The sequence below is a fragment of the Melanerpes formicivorus genome, unplaced genomic scaffold (assembly GCF_026170545.1).
Source record: "Melanerpes formicivorus ecotype bairdi unplaced genomic scaffold, bMelFor1.0.p_v2 SCAF_1, whole genome shotgun sequence".
NCBI classification, from domain to species: Eukaryota; Metazoa; Chordata; class Aves; order Piciformes; family Picidae; genus Melanerpes; species Melanerpes formicivorus.
In genome coordinates this window covers 27,320,212-27,339,562 of record NW_027142353.1, presented here as the reverse complement: position 1 = coordinate 27,339,562, position 19,351 = coordinate 27,320,212, and the positions used below count along the sequence as shown (strand labels likewise).

Genomic DNA, 19,351 nt, shown 5'->3' with positions numbered 1-19,351 from the left:
GGATGCCCATTCCCGGGAGCTGAGGGTGCTGCAAATACGGGGAGGGAGGAGGGGGGCTGAGGGCCGACCCCTAAACCCTCCTTTATTCATCGTCTCTCTCGCACCCCCCCGCGCTGCTCTCCCCCTGCCCGCACAGCACACACATACCACCACCCCCCCGCCCCCCACGTCGTCGTCGTCCTCCCCTCGCCGCCCCGTCGGCTGCCTCACCGCTCCCGGCGGCTCCCCGCTTGGAAATGGAGACCGGCAACTCTCATCAGAGCTCAACAGCATCCCACGGTCCTGAGGAAGGAGTTTGGGGCGGCGGGGGAGAGCGAGGGAGCCGGGAGGGGGGGGTGTTTGAGAGTGACGGTGAGGAGAGGAGGAGGAGGAAGGAAGAAGGCTGGGAAGAAGGGGGTGGGGGGAGACGGATTGCTTGAAATGGAGCCAGCCCAGAAGGAAGAAGATGCTGGAGCAGGGGCTGCGTCATTTCGGGGCTGGGAAAGGGCTCAGCTTCCCCTTTCGCCCCGCTCAGTGAGGACCCGCGGGTTAGCAACCGGTAGGGCAAGGTGTCCCCCTACCAGCGGGGGGCTGCGGCGCCGGGACCGCCTCCCCCCTCCCTTCCCCACAAGCTCCCGGGGCAGAGATGAGGCAGGAAAATCCCACGCCAAGGGAAGGGACAAACCGGTTTCGGTCTGCCAGAAAAGGAAGGGGCAGGGAGAGGTGTACAGGGACGCGTCCACCGTAGGGCAGTGGGCAGGACCAGTCACGGTCACGAGTGGGAGTCTCCGGCCGGGCCAGCTCCGACGGGGTCCCACTGCTGGACGGACTTCCTCGAGGGCGGGGGTAGGAGAAATGATCGGCATTTCTGACCACGGGGGAAACTCGCAGCTTTTCAAAGAGTTTCAGCTGGGTGAGTGGAAATGCCTCTTGCCCTTTCACACTGGAAAGCACAGCAGTCTTTTAGAGGGAGGAGGGCGGGGGGAAAAACAATTTATTTTTTTTCCATGATGGACAGTTGGTCTCGTTGAGCCTACCATCATGTTCTACAGCTGCAATTATAAACTAACTTTCCTTCTGCAGAGAGGAAGTAGCTGAGACTGAAGGTCTGAAGGTAGAGAGTGGCCAGTGGTTACCCTGGCCATCCCTGGTCCTCTCCAAGGGGCATGCATGGAGGAGCTGTGGGTGCAGAAAGGTGCACATGAGACAAAGTAACTGGCCTGGGAATACCCTCCCTTCTTTCAACTGTGCCCACCCAGTCCAAGGCAGTTTCCTTCTGAAGCTCAACCTCTCAATGACTTTCTAAACTCATCTTCAAATGCTCATGTCCACATATTTTTATTTCTTTATTTATTTTTATTTCCCTACCAATCCCATGGTATCAGCTTTAAAAAGTCAAGCTGCTCTTAGTGGGACTCAGATCGCAGGTGTCATTATGTAGCCCCATGGTGAGAATCAGTAAAAAGCAAGATAAAATAGAGTCCCCAGGCAAGATTACAGCACTGGTACACAATCATGTACAGCCCCATCCCAGCCTTGTACCACACCTGCCACAGCAAAGATGTTGCATGCAAAGACCATATTAATTATGTGCATATAGATTTTAGTTTATTTTATGACTCTGCATGTGTGTGTGTGTGTTCAATACATGTGCAAATGCACACACATGCATGTTTACATCTACACATATATATATATTCAATAGTGATGGGCCTGTTTAACTGAGCAGTGACTTCTCTCTCACAGACAGATGTATAATACACACATAGTGATGATAACTAAGGTGTTTGGGGGTGGGGATGCATAATATCTTATAAATTTGAAGTTTTTATCAGGCAGAGCAGATTACTTTAAGCGTTCAATTTCTCAGCGATCCAATTTTATTAGGATTTACTATCATTTGTGCTGCGCATCCCTGGGGAAATAATGCTTTGATTAATGTAATCCTGGGCTGGGATCCGCCACATGCCCCTCTCCCAAGAGAAGGGCCCTATTTGACAAACAAAAACAGAGCAGTAACTATTGCAATCTGCACTCACCTTTCAAAAGCACACAGACCTGCGCACATGCATGCACAAAAAATATAACCCTCTCCTCCCCCCAGCCCCAAATACAATAGCCTCATCTCAAAACAATGTGCACGTATTCATTTGCACACAATGCCTCTGATTCAGTGTGGGCTGTATAGTCCAGCCTTCAACTGCATTGATCCAGCCCAAAAAGGATGCTGTCCTGACTCCCACTGAGAAGCTGAAGCACCTCTGGGAAGCTCAATGCCTCTCGGTATTTCAGACTCTCCTAGGGCTCCCAACATTTCTGCCTCTTTGTTTCCCACTCTAGGCCTTGCTGCAAACCAGTTTCAGGTCTGCTCCTTCAACCCACCAGAAGCCCAGGGGCCCAAGAACCTGTCTCTATGAGGTTTCCTGGCACCCACCTGGGGGGCACATGTACTAAACTGGCCCAGGTAAGTGAATCACAGTCAGGCACTTTGCTCAGCTCACAGAGGAAGGTGAGGGAATCCAGAGAACGACCTCAAACAGAAAGTCTCATCACATACATTTTTAAAGCAAAGAAAAGTACCCCTCAGCCTCTGGGGGTTACTTAGGTTTGAGCAGCTTTGTTGCAGTAACGCCCCCCACCCCCCCCATCCCTTCTGTTTGTGTCAAAAGCTGGCAGGAACAATAGCATTTAAACAGGAATAAACATGCCCAGATCAGAGCCTAGCCACAGAGAAAGCTTCCCCTTTCTTTACATCCCTAGGTGAACTGCCCAACGTTTCCCCTTTCCTCCTTCTCCACTTTCCCCTCAAAAAAGGTGCCCATCACCCTCAGCCCAAACGGCAGTTTAATATTGATTTGCTCCCCAGTATCACAACCTTGCTGAAACAAAGCAAGTGCCACTGTGCCTGAAGAGGGCATCCAGCCCCAAAAGAGGGCTCTGGCCTCACTCGGGCCACTTTATTCCAAGTCCAGATTAATAAATCCAGGTGAAGGAGAAGGGGAGGGATCTCCTTGCCGGAGATGAGAAGGGATGTGGTTTGTGCCGGGTTTTTCAATAAGAGGCTGCTCTCTCCTTCGTGTTTATCCACTGACCCCCAATACGGTGACTCAGCGATTACTGAGCACTGGGTGTCTGCGCGTGTAAGGGGGAAAGCCCCCCCCTTCCTCCTTCTTTTCTTTCCTGATGAAAAACGATGCAATTACATTTCTGCATACTGATCTGAGAGTTCAAATAACAAGCCTTAAATGCGTTATCAGGCGCTTGTTAAAGAAGGAAGGTAGGAGTGAAGGGAAGAAAGGAGCAAATCTAGATGTATATACATCTGTGCATACCTAGGTGTGTGTGTACCTATATATGCATACGTGTGTACTTATACATGGATGCAAATACATATTTAAATGAAAGTCTGCTAGAAGAAGTCAGCTGTTGTTCGGTCTGAGTCCCTGCATCCAGGCAGGATGAGGAAAGAGCCTCAATTTAAAACAACACCGACCAAAACAGAGAAGAAAGAGGAAGAGACACAAATCACTCCAGGGAAAAGTTATTTAGGCACAATCTTTGATTTTCCCGGGAACAAACTGACTCTCCTAGCCGGGCTTTATCCAGTTTTCCCACTCCCCCTTCCCCTTCCCCTCCCACCCGGGGGGCATCCATGCCTATTTCACATTTTCCTTCCCACCAGCAGCTCAGTCTCTATCTCCTCGGGCTCTCCGCCTCCGGGGGCCGGGAGGTGATTGGGGTGTTTGCCGAGCCCTTGGCGCGGCTGCAGCCCAACTTGCGCCCGCGGAAGGGCCGGCGGAGAGGGCACCCCCACCCCAGGGGGACTACGAGGTGGCGGCGGGCTCCCTGCCGGGGTTTTGGGTCCCCGTCTCTGTCTCCCCCTTCTCTTCTCCAGCCCTTTCCCCCCTCCCTCCCCTTTCCCCCTACCCCCAGCTCTTTAGCAGGCGGCAAGAAATTGTTTCAGAAGTCTGATGGTGGGGCTGAATTTAGAGAAGGGAGGAGGGAATAAATGCGAGGAGATGACGAATAATGTTAACTTCTGACTGTAGGAGTCGTGGAAGGAGTTGAGCGAAGCTGCGGGGAAATATGTCATTTAATCCCAGGGCTACCGAATTCGCTTTTATCAAACGTGATGCTGGAATTATACAGTGTAAAAGCGACTGAGTGCTTAAAAGTATCCAGCATCAGACAAATATATAGATTGGAGGAAGAGGTGAATAATGAATGTGTGTACCACAAACTAACCACACGACCATGAAAACCCCAAGTGGATTAGATAAATATAAATACATATGCATTTTTTTAATGCATGGTAAAACTGTAGCTGCTGCATTCATGCAAGGAGGACAAACAGCGTGTGCGTGTTTGTGTGCAGTGCCAAAAAGAGCAGCCTTAAGGTTGACCTACTGCAATCTGCACTGAGCTCCTCAGACAATAGACAAGTTCAAATGTCAAAAAACCTAATAATAAAAATCCAGAGCTGCCAAGCTGCACAAACCGTTTTCTGGTGTATCACAATTATTCACCCTCTTATCCACTATGAGACTGCCAGTCCTTATGCACATAAAAGAAAATCTATGTAATGCATATGGATTTTTTTTTTCAAGTGTGAATCGCTATTGAGATGGCAAGCACGCAAATCAGAAAGATATCATGTCTAATAAAAGCGAGGCTAAGATTTTCACAGTCTCTTTTAAAGGACTCTAACTTACAAATCCCTTTTTTATGTGACTACATGCACAATTATTCTTATAAATAAAAATCACCATGTTCAAGAAGCTGGACTGGAACTACATATTCCTCTGGTTTTAACGTCAGTGGGAGCATTAGGTTTCCATCATATGTATCATGTCTACGTTGAGCTCAAGCCAACAGATAGAAGGTCCCATTGATTTGGCAACTTTCATTACAGTCCGTGTGAGTTGAACCCTCAGCACAACACATTGGATAATACCAGAATTTTGCAGCTGGGAAAAAAAGGACCCCTATTTTAAAACCTGTCCTGCTTTGCATATTCAGTTCAGTATTGTTGTTCTGATTTATTACAGAACCCAAAATGCTTTGTTATGCTCAAAACAATAAGGTTCTGCATGAAGCCTTCAAAATAAAAGGTGTGGAGAAATTATCTGCCCGCCTTTTGTGTTTATCTAAAAGTAATTTGTATATTTTCCTATTTTCTCTAGATTGGTTAGTATCCCTAGCACAGCCGTCAACGTGGTCATAAGAGCTATGAAATATGCTATGAGTAAGCCTGAAAAACCCAGAGCAGATCACATTAGCCAAGAACACTACATATCTGGAAGCCAGTCAACTTCACATTTTCAGCTGACTGCTGTATTATGCACGAATGTGTTTTACATATAGCAGACTGTATATGGAATATGTCTTTATGTTTAACATTTTAATTTGTAAATGCTAATTAGGCAGTTGGTCTCCACGGTTATATTAGTAGATACCTAATCATTTCCCACTATAAGTAACTAAATGCTAAACACGGTAAACATTCACTTTCTTTTTCCTACCTCCGAGAGAGCATCACTTCTACATTCATTTTTCACAGGCGTCCATTCAAACAAAATAGGCATTTATTAAAAGAAGGGGGGGGGGGGGGAGAAGGGGGGGGGGTGAAGAAAAGGGGGAAAAAAAATCTCTTTATAGTACTCTTACACTTAAGGAGCTTCTGCAGGAACAGCTTCTGGCTGTACCGGGCTTTTCCCGAGGCAGCCATCAGTTAAGTTTTCTCGGGTTAACTTGTTGCTCGTTTTAGCGTTAGATTTTCTGTCCGTTTGGGGTGCCCTAAAGCTTGCTGCTGCCCGATTCGAGTATACAGCAGAAAAGTTGCTCTGCTAATCCTTGACTTGTTTAAAATAGAACGCAGGTTACTCTTGAAGGGTTGAGAGAAAAGAAAGGCGGGGAGGGGAAGGCAGCAGACGAAAGCTGGGGGACAATCCGCTTAGTCCCAAACTCGGGATGCTGAACTTTGCTGGGCTCTTTCAACTCTAAATCCCGCCCGCTACAAAGGCTAGGGAAATGTTCACTGAACTACGGCAAACCTCAAGTAAAGCGACCACGTTGCTGAGGAGAACTGCGCTCTGGAAATGTGTTTTACTAGTTTGGAATATTGCTAGTGTTTATTTTGCCAAATGCAGTAAGTGGAAAGTTTTGTTCATGTAAATATCTCGACCATTTTCCCTCATGGTCAATACACAGAGAGAGACTTGGCTCTGTTTTCCAAATTAAGACCTACGAACACTTAAATGAAAAGTGTATGAGTGTATCTTCTTGTAGGTTGTTTTCTTTCTTTGATTACTTGTCTCTACTTTCCTTTTTTATTTTTGTCTTTTTGTCCTTTTTTTTTTTTCTTTTTTTTTTCCTTTTTTTGTTCGTGTGTGTATGTGTTGGGTGTTTTAGGCGGGGAGTTCATCTTGCCAGGATCTATCATATTTATGGGCTGTGTGATTTCCAGGGCTCCAATTGGTCTTTCCTTTCTAGAAGAAAGGAATAAAACTTTCCCAGTCACACGAAAGTTTGCTGGGGCTCTAATGCGGGGGAACAAAGTGGATTCAACGTCCCGCCCGGGGCCGCCACTTTCTGCCCCCGCTGCCGGGGACTGCCGGAGGCTGCCCGGAACATCCCCCTTGCAGGTGTGTTAAGAGATGCTGCAGCCACGCTTGTCAACCCTTGCCCAGCAACGCGCCGGCGGGAGGGGATGGGAGAAGCAGCCGTGTTTAGGCAGGAATACCATAACCCCCCTAAATTTCTCACTCCTGTTCCCTCTTGCAACCCCTTAGGGAGGGTAATAGGAAAAAAGAAGAGGACTCTTTGGGTAAGGGACTGAGACTACGCATGTTTGGGAAAGGACGGAAAGCCAGGCTGTATCGAGCTGAGCCGCGACCGCCATCGATGTTGGGTTTAGTTGAGGCTAACTCCTGTGAGTGTCCCTAAGGGCGGCAACTGGTGCCCTGTGTGCGGCCGGTGTGCGCAAGAGACAGGGCGGAGGGGGCCCGGCGAGAGCTCTGCCTCAGGCTTTCTCAGGTAGAGAGAGAAGTCGGGAGCGGGGAGTGGCCACCTTGGCTAGGGTGATAGGGTGGAGAATAAAAGAAGCTCCTTTTCCAGATTTAATACAGCGATTAAGTATTAAGTGATGTAAAAATACCCGAGTCGTTTTATGGCGTCTCCAGAGACTCAAGCATCTTCGGGGGAGGGGGATGAGGGGGTGAGGGAACAAAACCACCAACAACAAAAAACACCAATCCGTCTGGCACCTCAGGTTACCCCGAGCCGCGGTGCCCGTGCCTGTGTTTCTTTAGCTACCTTCAATCCCTCCCTCCCTCGTTGGAGGTATTGCAACAACTTGGGGCACTTAAGGGGCGGCCTTTGAACCAGCAGGGCCCTCGCTCTCCGTCGCCCGGCACTTTCCATCCTGCCTGCTCTAGGAGTTTGGGGGCTTTCACCCTGGGCCGGGGTGCTTCATGGGCTAGGGTATGCCGTTAGGGAGGGGAGGAGGCAGAGGCCGGGGACCGAAAGAAGTCTGAGACCTTCCCTTCAAGTCCGCCGCCGCCACCCGGGACCAGCAGGGACGGGATGGGGGTAGATGCATGGCGCCCCCTGGCGGGCAGCCGGCGCCTGGCGAAGCGCGCTGAAAGTTGTTTTTGCTCAGCAAGCCGTATCTTACCAAATTAACGACAGCCAATAAAATTAGCTTACATGTTTCAACCGTAAAAGTCCAAACCAAAATAAAGCTAGTTTTAGTGAAGCTAAGAAGCTCTACTTTGGCCCCCGTTCTCCCTGACTTGAACTGGGGTCCTTTTATCTAAAGCCCAGTGCACAAACATATAGCTTAATGTGACTAGTGTTCTTCCTTTTATTTCTTTCTCTATGGCAACCAATATGTTCTGCTCAGAAATGTTCCCCCATCAAGGAAACAAATGATCTTGAGGGAGCAGCTCTATACGGCATCTGTTCCGATGGAGCACACAGAGTTAACCCCAGTCAAAAGAGACGCTGGGCACGTCAACAAGAAGTGGAAAATGAGCGATTCTTCTCCCCCCCAAATTGAAACCTATACCTCCCTAGTTTTACAAGCCATTTTATTGATTTGACTATCGACCGTTTCCAAAGAAGTAACTAATTCTAGGAAATTACAATGATCACCAGCTATTGTGTGCCCAAAAGAGCAGCGACAGAGAGGAGAGAGGAGGTAGAAAAAAAAATAAGAAAAATTTAAAAAAATAAATAAAAAAGGCACACTACAAAGCAATATTAAAATAAATTAAAGTCAAGTAATGGGATATTTAAGCCTCGGTAAAGTTTTCAGGAGCAGTATCTGGCCTACTAATTTCATCCTACATTATTTATCACATTATTTATCACACTGACCCAAAAGCTATAAAAGAGTTTCAGATCATTAGCCTACACCTCTCAATTAGACGGGATTCGGGGAAAGCGGAGAGACAGTCAAGACTGTCAGCAGAGAGAAACAAAGTGAAATCTGGTCTGTAATCCTCCAGCCCAAATCTCCTTGGAGAATAAAATGAAGGGATGTCCTGGTTAGTTTTGATTGATTATACTCTTTCTGATGGACTTTCACTACAGAGCTCTAGATGTTGTGCTTAACCGTCTGTTCCCTAGTTACAACATTAACCCTCTGCGTGCACCACAGCTCCGCACCTTCCCCTGTCTCCCCTTCGCACCCGTCTCTCCGTACCGATGCTGCCAGCAGGTGCCCGGGGTCACCCGCGAGCCCAGCCCGGCCCCGGCCCGGCCTCGGCCCAGCTCCCTCCCGCTTCACCGGTCGAGCCCCCTCCCCACCCACCGGGACAACTCCCCCTCCGAGAAGCAGCCTTTGAAAACAGCCCGCATCTCTGTCTCGCCTCTGTTTTACAAATCCGTAATATTTTCGAGAGCTTTTCCTTTTTCTCCACTACTCACCCCCACACACGCACACTCACCCCCGCCTCCCCTCAAGCCCTCCCTGAGTCCTGAAGTTACAATAATTAACAGTGTCCAGAAAAGTGAAGTAGTAACCAGAAAGACTTTACAGCGCTGAAGAATTGCTCTGCTGCCTTGAGTTTTGGAATGAATCCACGCTTTTTATGTAATATTTCACTAAGGTGCTTTTTGTTGCTGGTGGGACTTATTTTTTCCTTTCCCCTTTAAAAAAAAAAAAAAAATCAAACAAAAAACCCCTGTTTCCTTCCAGGCAGTTGCCATGGGTTTCCCTGTCCTGTCCTAAGCTTTTGAAAATATATGTCCAGCAGACTTTAAAGAAAGCAAAAGTAGATTAAAAAATGTAAAACACTTACCGATCATACTTCCAGGATTTAGAGTTTTTTTTTAATTTTTTGATTTTTATAAGGTGACGAGGGGGGGAGGGGAGGGGGGAAGCATGTTCTCAACTCCAGCGAAACGATCCATGTTAAGATTTTCCTTTGCACTGACTCCACTAAGCCCCGCTCTCCACTAGTCTATTATTTTCACCAAAATATATGAAAATTTATGCAAATGAAAATCAGCACTAACTGTTCTCCCCTTGTTATACTTTGGATTTTTTTCCAGACAAAACAATCACACTCTGCAAAGGAGGGGGGTGGGAAGAGTTGGGGAACTAAGTTGGTTGGGTTTTAATTTTATTTCATTTTTTTAATAAAAGACATTACTCCAGTACGAATTTTATTTTTTGTTGTCGCTGTTATGAGGGAACACTTTTTTTCTTTATTGGGGGGTGGGGGGCTTTCTCGCACACACACACCCCCTTCCTTTTTTATTAAGAAAGTAGATCTGTTTGCAGAGGCGCTATCACGTTTCATCAGGCCACCTGAGACGGCTTTTGAAAGCGTGTACTGTGAAATTCATAGCAGTAATTTAGACAAAATCCTCACTGTATATTAATGAAAGACGGCCCCATGGCACCGTTCCTATCCTCCCCATTCAGTGTAAACAAAACCACGAGACTCACTCGGTTTTTGAGCCTGATCCAAGCAAAATCGGCTGGAAAGGAAAACATGGGGTTCTGGCACTGACTATTCAAACGTCTGCACCTGGAGATCTCAGATTTATTCAATGAAATCTGTGTTGGATCTTTTATGTAAAGAAAAAGAAACCTTTGGAGGACGCATGGGAACAAAATATATATATATATATATATATATATATATATATATATATATATATATATATATATATATATATATATAATCGTTATGTTTGGGGTTTAGTTACCAGTGCCCTTCAGGTCTCTATGCTTCACTTTAATGTTTTTTCTAAACCTACCTACCTACCATGGTATTTTCCTGCGTGACAGCTGGGGGCCGGTCGGGAGCCCTGAACACCGGCTGCCGTGCAGCCATCGCGGCTTGCTCCGCGGACGCGGAGGGGCGCGGAAGGCGCTGCGAGAGGGACGCGGCTCGCCTCCTCCCGGGGCCCAATTATTCAGCGTGCGGAGGGGGGGGAGCTGGCGGGCAGCGCTAGGCGGGGGGGCAGACACACGACACACGCTCCCCATTTTAATGCCCGCACCGCGTGTTTTCCCCGCGCCGCCCCTCCGTTAGGGAAACGCGTGGTCGCGGCGGCGGGCGTGGGACGGGGCGGCACGGAGGTCATTAGCAGCGCAGTGTCCCTTGAATGTCCGAACGGTGTTATTGCACCGGCAGTCCCTGAGGAGCGTTCAATTTGCCCTTGTTTTTGTTGCCACTTTCTCTTTTTCCGTGGTTCACTGGGGTTGCCTATGAGCAGCGTTTCCGCTCTGTCGCATCTCCCCTCCTCGCTTCCCCCCCCCCCCCCCGCCCCAACACTCCCCCCCCTCCCCCCCCCCCGCGTCTTCCCTCCACCCCCCTTAACTCTTTCCGCTGGACGACAAATAATACAGCGCTTCATGCCGCGGGGCCAGCTCTCTGCGAGAGATCGCGGCTCGCAGGGCAAGCCCGGCCGCTGTCTCCCCTTGCCGCCTCCCTCCCGCCGCCGACGGGGCGGCCTTTCGATGGCGCTGCCGGCCCGGCCTCCCGGTGTGACGGCTGCTAGCGGGCAGGCGGCCGGGGGCCTGGGCGCACCTCGGGGTGCGGACAAAGGGAGAAGGGGGCAGGCGGGGGGCGGGCGCCTCGAGGGCACAGTGGCGGAGGAGGGAAGGAAAGGCAGCTCTCAGTGTCAGTGCGGGCACTACCAGGGGTGGGGGGGACTCGTGTGCTCGGCGGTGGCACCCCTGCACAAACGTTGCTCCCACCCCCGGCCGGCTTCGTCGCCGTTGTTATCGTTGTTATTACTGTTGTTGTGGTTATTAATTATAACCGCCCATTCTCGCCCCTGCCCGAGCGGCGGCGGCGAGAGAGCTCCACGGTGCGCGTATCTGCCGGGCGGGAAGAGTTAAGCGATGGAGAGAGGGCAGGGAAGGCTGGAGCGAGGAGGGAGGGATGGAGGGAGGGAAGGGAAGAGGGGCGACTTCCAGCTCCGACGCCACTTTGCCTAAATTAAAAAGCAGCCAATCGGAACGGCCGGAAGGGGGGCCGCGCGGTCGGCGGCGGGCTGTCCGTCACGGGGCGGGCAGCCAATCGGCGAGGGCGGCGGTGGCCAGCTTCCTCGCGGCGGGGCCGGGCGGTGGCGGCGCGGGCGGTGGCGGCGGCAGCAGGCAGACGGCACGAGGGAGGGAGGGAGGAGGAAGGAGGGAGGAGGCAAGGAGGAGGGAGGGGGGGGAGGGAGCGGGCACGGCCCGGGAGAGGGAGGCGGGGAGAGGCGAGCGGCGGGACTCCGGCACCGCCAGTGCGCGCTGCCAGCCCGGCAGCCAACTTCCCCGCTGGAGTTAGTGTATAAAGGATACCATATATGCACACACACATACACACACCTCTCCACCAAGGCGCTCCTCCTCCGCCTCCTCCCTCGACCAACTGCTGGAATTAAAATAAAAAGCAAAACAAACACCAAAAAAAAAAAAAAAAAAAAAAAAAAAGGCAAACCAAAACAACAAACCAAGCGAGAGAGCGAGCAGGAGAGGGAGAGAAACAATTCGCGAGGTAACGAGAAATTTCAACTTTTAAATTTTTTTCTTTTACTTCTTTTTTTTTTTTTTTTTTTTTTTCTTTTCCAACCGCCTAAAGGAAAGGTAGAGAGAAAAAAAATGTCTTATCCAGAGCGTGACTCTAGCAAGAAGGCTCCGACAGGACTCTTGTTTCAAAGGGGACAAAGTGCTCCAGCAACAGCACAACTTTGAGAAATGCATCATCACCACCATCACCACCATCATCATCACAGGAAGTTTTCTTAGGACACCAACAAAACTTGCAAATAAAAGAGCAAAAGGAGATCGAGGAGCCGAGGAGAGAGAGAAATAGAGAAAAAAAGGAAATTTACCCACACACAAAGCCTTAAAGGAAGAAGAAAAGGAAAAGTTTTACTCTGAGAGGAGAAGGCTGAGAGGTGGAGATGTACTCCTAGGGGAGCGGACGGGAGAAGGCACGGGGGCTTTTTGATCTCCCCCCCCCCCCCCCCCTTCTTTTTCGCTTTTTAGCCTTTGTTTGGTTTCCTCCCTGTGAGCAGCGAACTCGGGCGAGAAGGCAGCGGAGGAAAAATATATGTACAGCTAAATATTTCTCCTTTTGGGGGGAAAAAAAAAAAAAAGGAGAGAAAGAAAGAAAGAAAGGAAGAAAGAAAGAAAGAAAAGCGATTTAAAAAAAAAAAAAAAAAAAAAGGCGCATCAAGAGCCGGCGACTGTAAAGAGCGCTCCGGGGAGCCGAGGCAGGACGGCCGACGGACGGACGGAGGACATCGCGCCGCGGAGCGCTAGCAGGTGAACCCCGCGCCCCGGCGCCCCGGCGAGGCTGGGAAGGCGGCGGCGGCGCGGGCGGCGGCCCCGGCAGCGGCCCCGGCAGCGCCGGGCAAGGGCGCTCGCGGCGGGCGCCCGGCAGCCGGCGGCGGCGCGGCGGCGCGGCGGGGGCGAGCGGCGGGCGGTGGGCGCGGGATGGCCGCGGCCACCTCTAACCCCTACCTCCCCGGCAACGGCATCCTGGCGGCCGGCTCCATCGTCCACGCGGACTCAGGCGGCGGCGGCGGTGGAGGCGGCGGCATGCAGCCGGGTAGCGTGGCCGTTACCTCGGTGGCGGGAGGCTACCGCGGCGACCCGGCGGCCAAGATGGTCCAGAGCGACTTCATGCCGGGCGCCATGGCCGCCAGCAACGGCGGCCATATGCTGAGCCATGCCCACCAGTGGGTGACAGCCCTGCCCCACGCCGCCGCCGCTGCCGCCGCCGCCGCCGCAGCCGCCGCCGAAGCGGGCTCGCCCTGGTCCGGCAGCCCCGTGGGCATGACGGGCAGCCCCCAGCAGCCGCCGCCGCCGCCCGACGTCAAGGGCAGCGGCGGGCGCGACGACCTGCACTCGGGCGCGGCGCTTCACCACCGACCTCCCCACCTGGGTCCCCCGCACCAGGGGCACCCGGCGGCCTGGGGGGCGGCGGCGGCCGCCCACCTGCCCTCCATGGCCGGCGGGCAGCAGCAGCAGCAGTCGCTCCTCTACTCGCAGCCCGGGGGCTTCACGGTGAACGGCATGCTGAGCCCCCCCCCTGGCGGGCAGAGCCTGGTGCACCCAGGACTGGTGCGCGGCGAGACGCCGGAGCTAGGCGAGCACCCCGGGCACCATCACCACCACCACCACCAGCACCCCGGGCATCACCCGCCGCACCACGGCGGCGTTAACAGCCACGACCCGCACTCGGATGAGGACACGCCGACCTCCGACGACCTGGAGCAGTTCGCCAAGCAATTCAAACAGCGGCGGATTAAGCTGGGCTTCACCCAGGCCGACGTGGGGCTGGCGCTGGGCACCCTCTACGGCAACGTCTTCTCGCAGACCACCATCTGCCGTTTCGAGGCCCTGCAGCTCAGCTTCAAGAACATGTGCAAGCTGAAGCCTTTGTTGAACAAGTGGCTGGAGGAAGCCGACTCCTCCACGGGCAGCCCCACCAGCATCGACAAGATCGCCGCCCAGGGAAGGAAGAGGAAGAAGCGGACCTCCATCGAGGTGAGTGTCAAGGGGGCCTTGGAGAGCCACTTTCTGAAATGCCCCAAACCCTCCGCCCAGGAGATTACGAACCTAGCGGACAGCCTGCAGCTGGAGAAGGAGGTGGTCAGGGTTTGGTTTTGCAATCGGAGGCAGAAAGAGAAACGGATGACCCCCCCGGGGATCCAACAGCAGACCCCCGACGATGTCTACTCCCAGGTCGGCACCGTCAACTCCGACACGCCGCCCCCTCACCACGGACTGCAGACCAGCGTACAGTGAGGGGCACCGCGGGCGGGCCGGGGGCTGCGACGGGCAACGCGGGCCTGGCCGGGCCGGGCACCGCCGCCGGGCATCGCCACCACCACCGGCAGCGCCGCGCACATCCGCACGCTCACACAGACACACTCACACGCACGCACACATACACACACACGATCCAGGCTCGTTCAGACTGCTTGTGTTTATATATATATGGATATATGCGTGCATCTATATATATATAAGATCGATACCAATAGGGAGCGGTGGAGAAGGTCGATCCGAGCGACAGGAGCGGAGCATTTAGACCGCGTTGGGGAAATGGGGTGGAGATGCGTAATGCACCAAAACTGCAGATGTGCCGGGAGGTTGGTTGTGGGGTGAAGGCTTAGATGGGTGGGCTTGGGCTTTTTTTTTCCCTTCTTCTTTTTTTATTGTTCACTCTCCAAATTTCCTTCCTCTCACAGTGAGGAACACCACTGATGTCTGCACCTTTTCTCTCCCCTCCTCCCCACACTCTTCTCTCTATCCCCAAAAGGGCTCTCTTCTATGAATCATGGAAACTTTTTTTCTTCTTTCTCTCTCCCTCTTTTTTTTTTTTCAGTGGGAGCAATAAAAAAAAAAAATTAAAAAAGGAAGCAGAAACAAAGTAGTCAGAGGGTGCCTGCTATGTTCCAGCACCCTGTTTTTCTTGGCTAAACCATAGACTACTGGTGCAAGTCAGACATCCACTCTGAAAACATACATGTCTATATATCTATATATTCTGCAAAATGAAAGGGGCCACTTTTTCCAGGAAAAAAATTATAAATAAAATATGCACACAGCACTAAAACCAAGCAGACTGCATAGGGAAGCAAATACATATATATATATTTATCTATATATATAGGTATAGCTATAGAACAAAAATATGGAAATAAATGCCCGCACACCGAAAAAATTACCCTGAGGAGAAAGGGGGAGGGGGGAGGGAGGGGAGGGACTGGAGGGAGGGTGGAAGAAGGAGAGATTGTTGGTCCCTAAAGTTTGAGCTCTTTTAGAAGGACTTTGCATGAATTAAGGGAACCAGCAAGAGAAAGGGAAATAATTTAGGGCTGTCATAGTCCTGCTCCTGACGGCTGCCAATCATCATGGAAGAGTCATTAAAAAAAAAATCCACTGCTAATATTTTTTTTATTAATATTTTTATTTTTTATTTCTGGACTGATTCAGATAAAGGGATTTAGAAGGACTGAGCATCTGCAGCTGCACTTATCTGAACTTCTCCTCTCCTAAATCCGTTGCCAACTTTGATTGAATGGGTGCTGTGGATGTGATTATATAATACTGCCATTTCCAAGCAGTGTTTTTGGTAGGTTTTAATAAACAGACTTTTCAAAAAGACGGCAATATAGAATTGTTAGATCCGTTGTTGATCTAAAAAAAAAAAAAAAAATTTGCTTTATATTTTCATTAAATGACTTCTTTTAATATTTTATTCAGAATACCTATGAACTGCTGCAAAACGGTAATTTATTTTTTCCCCAGATCTTGTATTACGTGTTTTTTTCAGACGAGCACAAATCAAAATGAAATGAAAATATGGACAGTTGTTAGGTAATAAGGGTATCTTTTGATGTGATAATTTGATTGTAATTTAATTTGAGTAGTGATTCCGTAAGAGCTGATTGAGAAAATAAATTTGTTAGAATGAAATAGTCTGTGTCTGATGCATAAACACTGTGTGGTCGGGAAAAAGAAAAGAAAACCAAACTTCTCTGGAGGGGAATGCTGCAAATGCTGAAATGAGAGCAAAGTGGAGGGCCCGACTCACTGGCGGCACCCCCACTGTTGCCGCGCTCCTGGCCGGGCCGCCCCCAGGCACCCCGCCGCCAGCTACCAGCCGCGGGGCTCTCTCGTCACCCGCCCCTCCGTCCGGCAGATGCCCCTGGCCCCTTCCATCAACCCAGATCCCCCGTATCGTAGGGGAGGTAGAGGAGAATAGGCATGAGCAAAGGGCACCCTCTCGCAGAAGAGGCTGTGCCCGTGCCCGTGTGATGGAGGCTTGCGAAGCAGGGCGGGAGGTGCAGGAGCCGGTCCGCCGGCGGAGAACGACCGGTACATCAGGGATGTTTCCAAAAGTTCAGTCTTGTTTTTCAAACTGAGCCTTGGGGACAGGAGAAGGGGAGATTGCGGGGGGGGGGGGGAGGGGGGAGGGAAGGATGGACAGGCGAGGCGTGTGTGGTGGTAGGAGAAGGGCCAGACTGTAATTTATTTTTTATGCATTTTATGTCTGTATAAATATATGTATTTAATTTATCTCTATAATTTAAGAAGGCACTTCTTCCCCCCCCACCAAAGGATATCTAGAATAATACTTTCAGCATCCTGCGTGCAGTCAGCCTAGTTCACCGTTTCTATTGTTGCTGTTGTTGCTGGTTTTGTTGTTGTTGTTGTTGTAGGGTTTTTCTATGGGGTGTGAAGTGGTGTAGTCTAGTTTTCTCCTCCACTCTGCCGTAGCGCTGCCGTACCTTCTTTGCAGGCACACGCATGTGTTGGTAACGCTGGAGATACCCACGGATGCGCTGGCTGGCTTGTCATATTTATCTGCTGTAATTTATTGCAATAGAGGGACAAGTGAATGACCGTTTCAACTCTCTTCATTTTGAAGCGGGGAGGTTGTGGGAACTAGAGAAATGCATCTAACGCCTCCACCCACCCCCACTGACAGTCTACCGGCGAATAAGGTTTTCTTTTATGCTCCATCTCGTCTGTGGCTCCTTCCTCACTTTCCTCTCCCTCCCCTCCGCGCCACCCCCCGCCCCACGCCACCTCCTCCCCCCCCCCTTCTCTACTTGCTATAGAAGCAGGGGGTTAAACCCCCAGAAAACTGCTGTAGGAAGAACAAACATTTCTTCCTTTTAGATAGGCCTTGTGTCAGTCCATAAATCAAAGCCAACCTGAGAACCGTGCACCGGGATGCATTATTTTAACAGCAGCTCGTAGTAAATATCACCGGCGGTTTGATTTGTGAAATCCGAAAGGCCCAACTGACGGGGGGGGGGGGGGGGGGGGGGAGGGAAAAAAAAACCAAACTAACAACTCAACAAAGAGAAAGAAAACCCGAAAGGGTAAAGGACGGTCTTTCTTTTGTTCGTTTTAGCAAAAGCTGTGGCTAATTTTGCATCCCGGGAGGGAAAAGGCCGGTCGCGGGGGGCTGCAGCGCCGGGCTCCGCTCGGGGCACAGGGTACCACACACGCGTGAGGTGGGGTCCTGCTTTTCATACATGACGGAGAGCGGTTTGTTGGTCACGGAGAAGGTCTATTTAAATTTAGGAGCGGTATTAGGTTACTGAATTTGGACGGCAACAAAGAGCTAACGTTAGGCTTCGCACCGATTGCTATTAAAGGCAACCTTTCCGGGCGGCTGCCTGAGAAAAGCTGGGGGTTACGCTGGAAGAGAAACGTATGGTGGAAAGGACGGGCAAAATGTTCCCGTGCCGTGGACTTGTTATGCACAAAAAGTGAGGCCATGGGCGCTCCCCCTCCGCCTCCATTCTCCCCCCCTCTAACCCCCGCCCCCGAGAAACTGAATCCTTTGAATGTATTTAGGAATTTCAGGGTTGTGAGTCTATGAGATAACAAGAGGTAGATAATAACTGAGATGGTTTGCGCTAAGGGTTATATTGTTACACGTGTAAATAATGAAAATATTGTTATATATCCCCAGATCTCTTAATGAATTTAGTAATTGTATTCATTTATAATATCAGTGTTCTTTGCTTGGTAACTGAGTCCACATAATATTTACTGTCTTTTTTTTGAGCTGTTTTGTTTTGTTTCGGTTTGGGTTTTGTTTTTGGTTTGGGCTTTGCTTTTGGTTTGTTGTTTTTGGTTTTTTTCCCTGCCTAAAGGAAAGCCAAATGTTTTACAAAGTTACGTTTGATCAGTCTGGGTAATCCCGAGATGTGATTATTTATAGTTTACATTTTCATATCTTGCGGTCCTCTACTACACCCCAGCCTTCTCACTCATATCCCATCCTTCCCCTGTCGAGTCTGTACATAATAAATCATTTTTCTGTGTATTTAAAACAGTCACTTCACTGCTGTTGATCCGCATAATTCCCAAAATTTAGCAAAGAGACGCGATTCCTATTGGAAAGTGATCTTTACAGAATCCTTATGCTTTAATGTAGTGATTCGTGTTTGCACATTACAATGCTCATAACTTGTTTTGTATGAATGGATTTAAATGGAACGTTCAGAGAATAATTGGTTCTGATATGAAATGCAGTATATACTATTGATAATTTTATCAGTAAGTGTAATATTTTAAATAATTTTAACAATTAAATTTGGTTTTTTAAATTATATATTTGTAAAATATCCTGTCGAAAGCAACAATATATTGTTGTACTTATTCGTTTATTTTTGTAATAAATGATCAACATCTTCAAGCTTCAGAAAAATCGATACTTCTATATATCCAATACACACGGATATCTTTTTGTGGTGTAGAGAGAGACTGGTTCCGATTGGCACGAGAGCATAAAGATTACCCCTCAAGCTGGCAGGCTGTAGGACCAAACCGTAGGCGTGAGCTGCTTCTCCACATGTACTGTAGTTTGCTTAAGTTCCAGGGTAATTAATCAAACTCTAAAAGGGACGCAACAAGTTTCGGCCTCGGAGGCAGGCGTGGAGCTAGCGCTTTAGGACAGGGACCGATTTTGCTAAAACAAGGGATGGCGAGGGTCTTGGTCCCCAGAGATGAGAAGGACGAACGGGTGGATGGATGGATGGATGGATGGATGGATGGATGGATGGATGGATGGATGGATGGATGGAAGTAGTGGAGGAGATGCAGGGAGGTGGTTACCCCACCGGTATTTTCAGTTGCAGTTTGGAATAATGGAGCGGGCGCAGCCCTCAATGGGCGGCAGGAGAGAGAGGTAGCGAGTGAGCCCTCGGTATCAATGACACAGCAGTAGGGAGGTAGGGAGCTTTTTTTTTTTTTTTTTTTCCTTACTGAGTGGCTCTGGCGAGACAAAAAAGCAAAGGGGTGAAGGCCGAGCGGGAGAAGGTTCGCCCCCCCATCCCGTCCTCCTCTACGCCAAAGGAGCAGCCGGGACAGTGGGGGCGACCA

General features: G+C 50.2%; 1 protein-coding gene and 1 long non-coding RNA gene across 17 annotated transcripts in view; one reads left to right on the top strand and one right to left on the bottom strand.

The window, feature by feature from the left end:
* Positions 1-9,387, bottom strand: part of LOC137441046 (uncharacterized) — a 59,642-nt gene extending 50,255 nt beyond the window's left edge. For 3 of the 15 annotated variants that reach the window (XR_010987315.1, XR_010987322.1, XR_010987320.1), the window contains exon 1: positions 211-506. This is a non-coding gene — a long non-coding RNA (uncharacterized lncRNA). Of the gene's footprint in view, positions 1-210; positions 507-9,284 lie in introns of those variants that run through there. The other 12 variants (XR_010987309.1, XR_010987313.1, XR_010987307.1 and 9 more) reach the window with 7 other exon arrangements.
* On the top strand, positions 2,384-15,189 carry POU3F3 (POU class 3 homeobox 3). 2 transcript variants are annotated; one of them, XM_068137836.1, is made up of 2 exons: positions 2,384-2,443; positions 12,069-15,189. In XM_068137836.1, the coding sequence occupies exon 2, from the start codon at positions 12,929-12,931 to the stop codon at positions 14,243-14,245; it is 1,317 nt and encodes a 438-aa protein (XP_067993937.1). In that variant the 5' UTR covers positions 2,384-2,443; positions 12,069-12,928; the 3' UTR covers positions 14,246-15,189. The 2 variants fall into 2 exon arrangements, with proteins under 2 accessions (XP_067993937.1, XP_067993948.1); XM_068137847.1 differs by lacking the exon at positions 2,384-2,443 and adding an exon at positions 10,962-11,033.
* Positions 15,190-19,351: the final 4,162 nt, after the last annotated feature.

Coding starts and splice junctions, on each gene's coding strand:
- POU3F3 (XM_068137836.1), top strand. CDS start 12,929: ATGGCCGCGGCCACCTCTAACCCCTACCTCCCCGGCAACGGCATCCTG.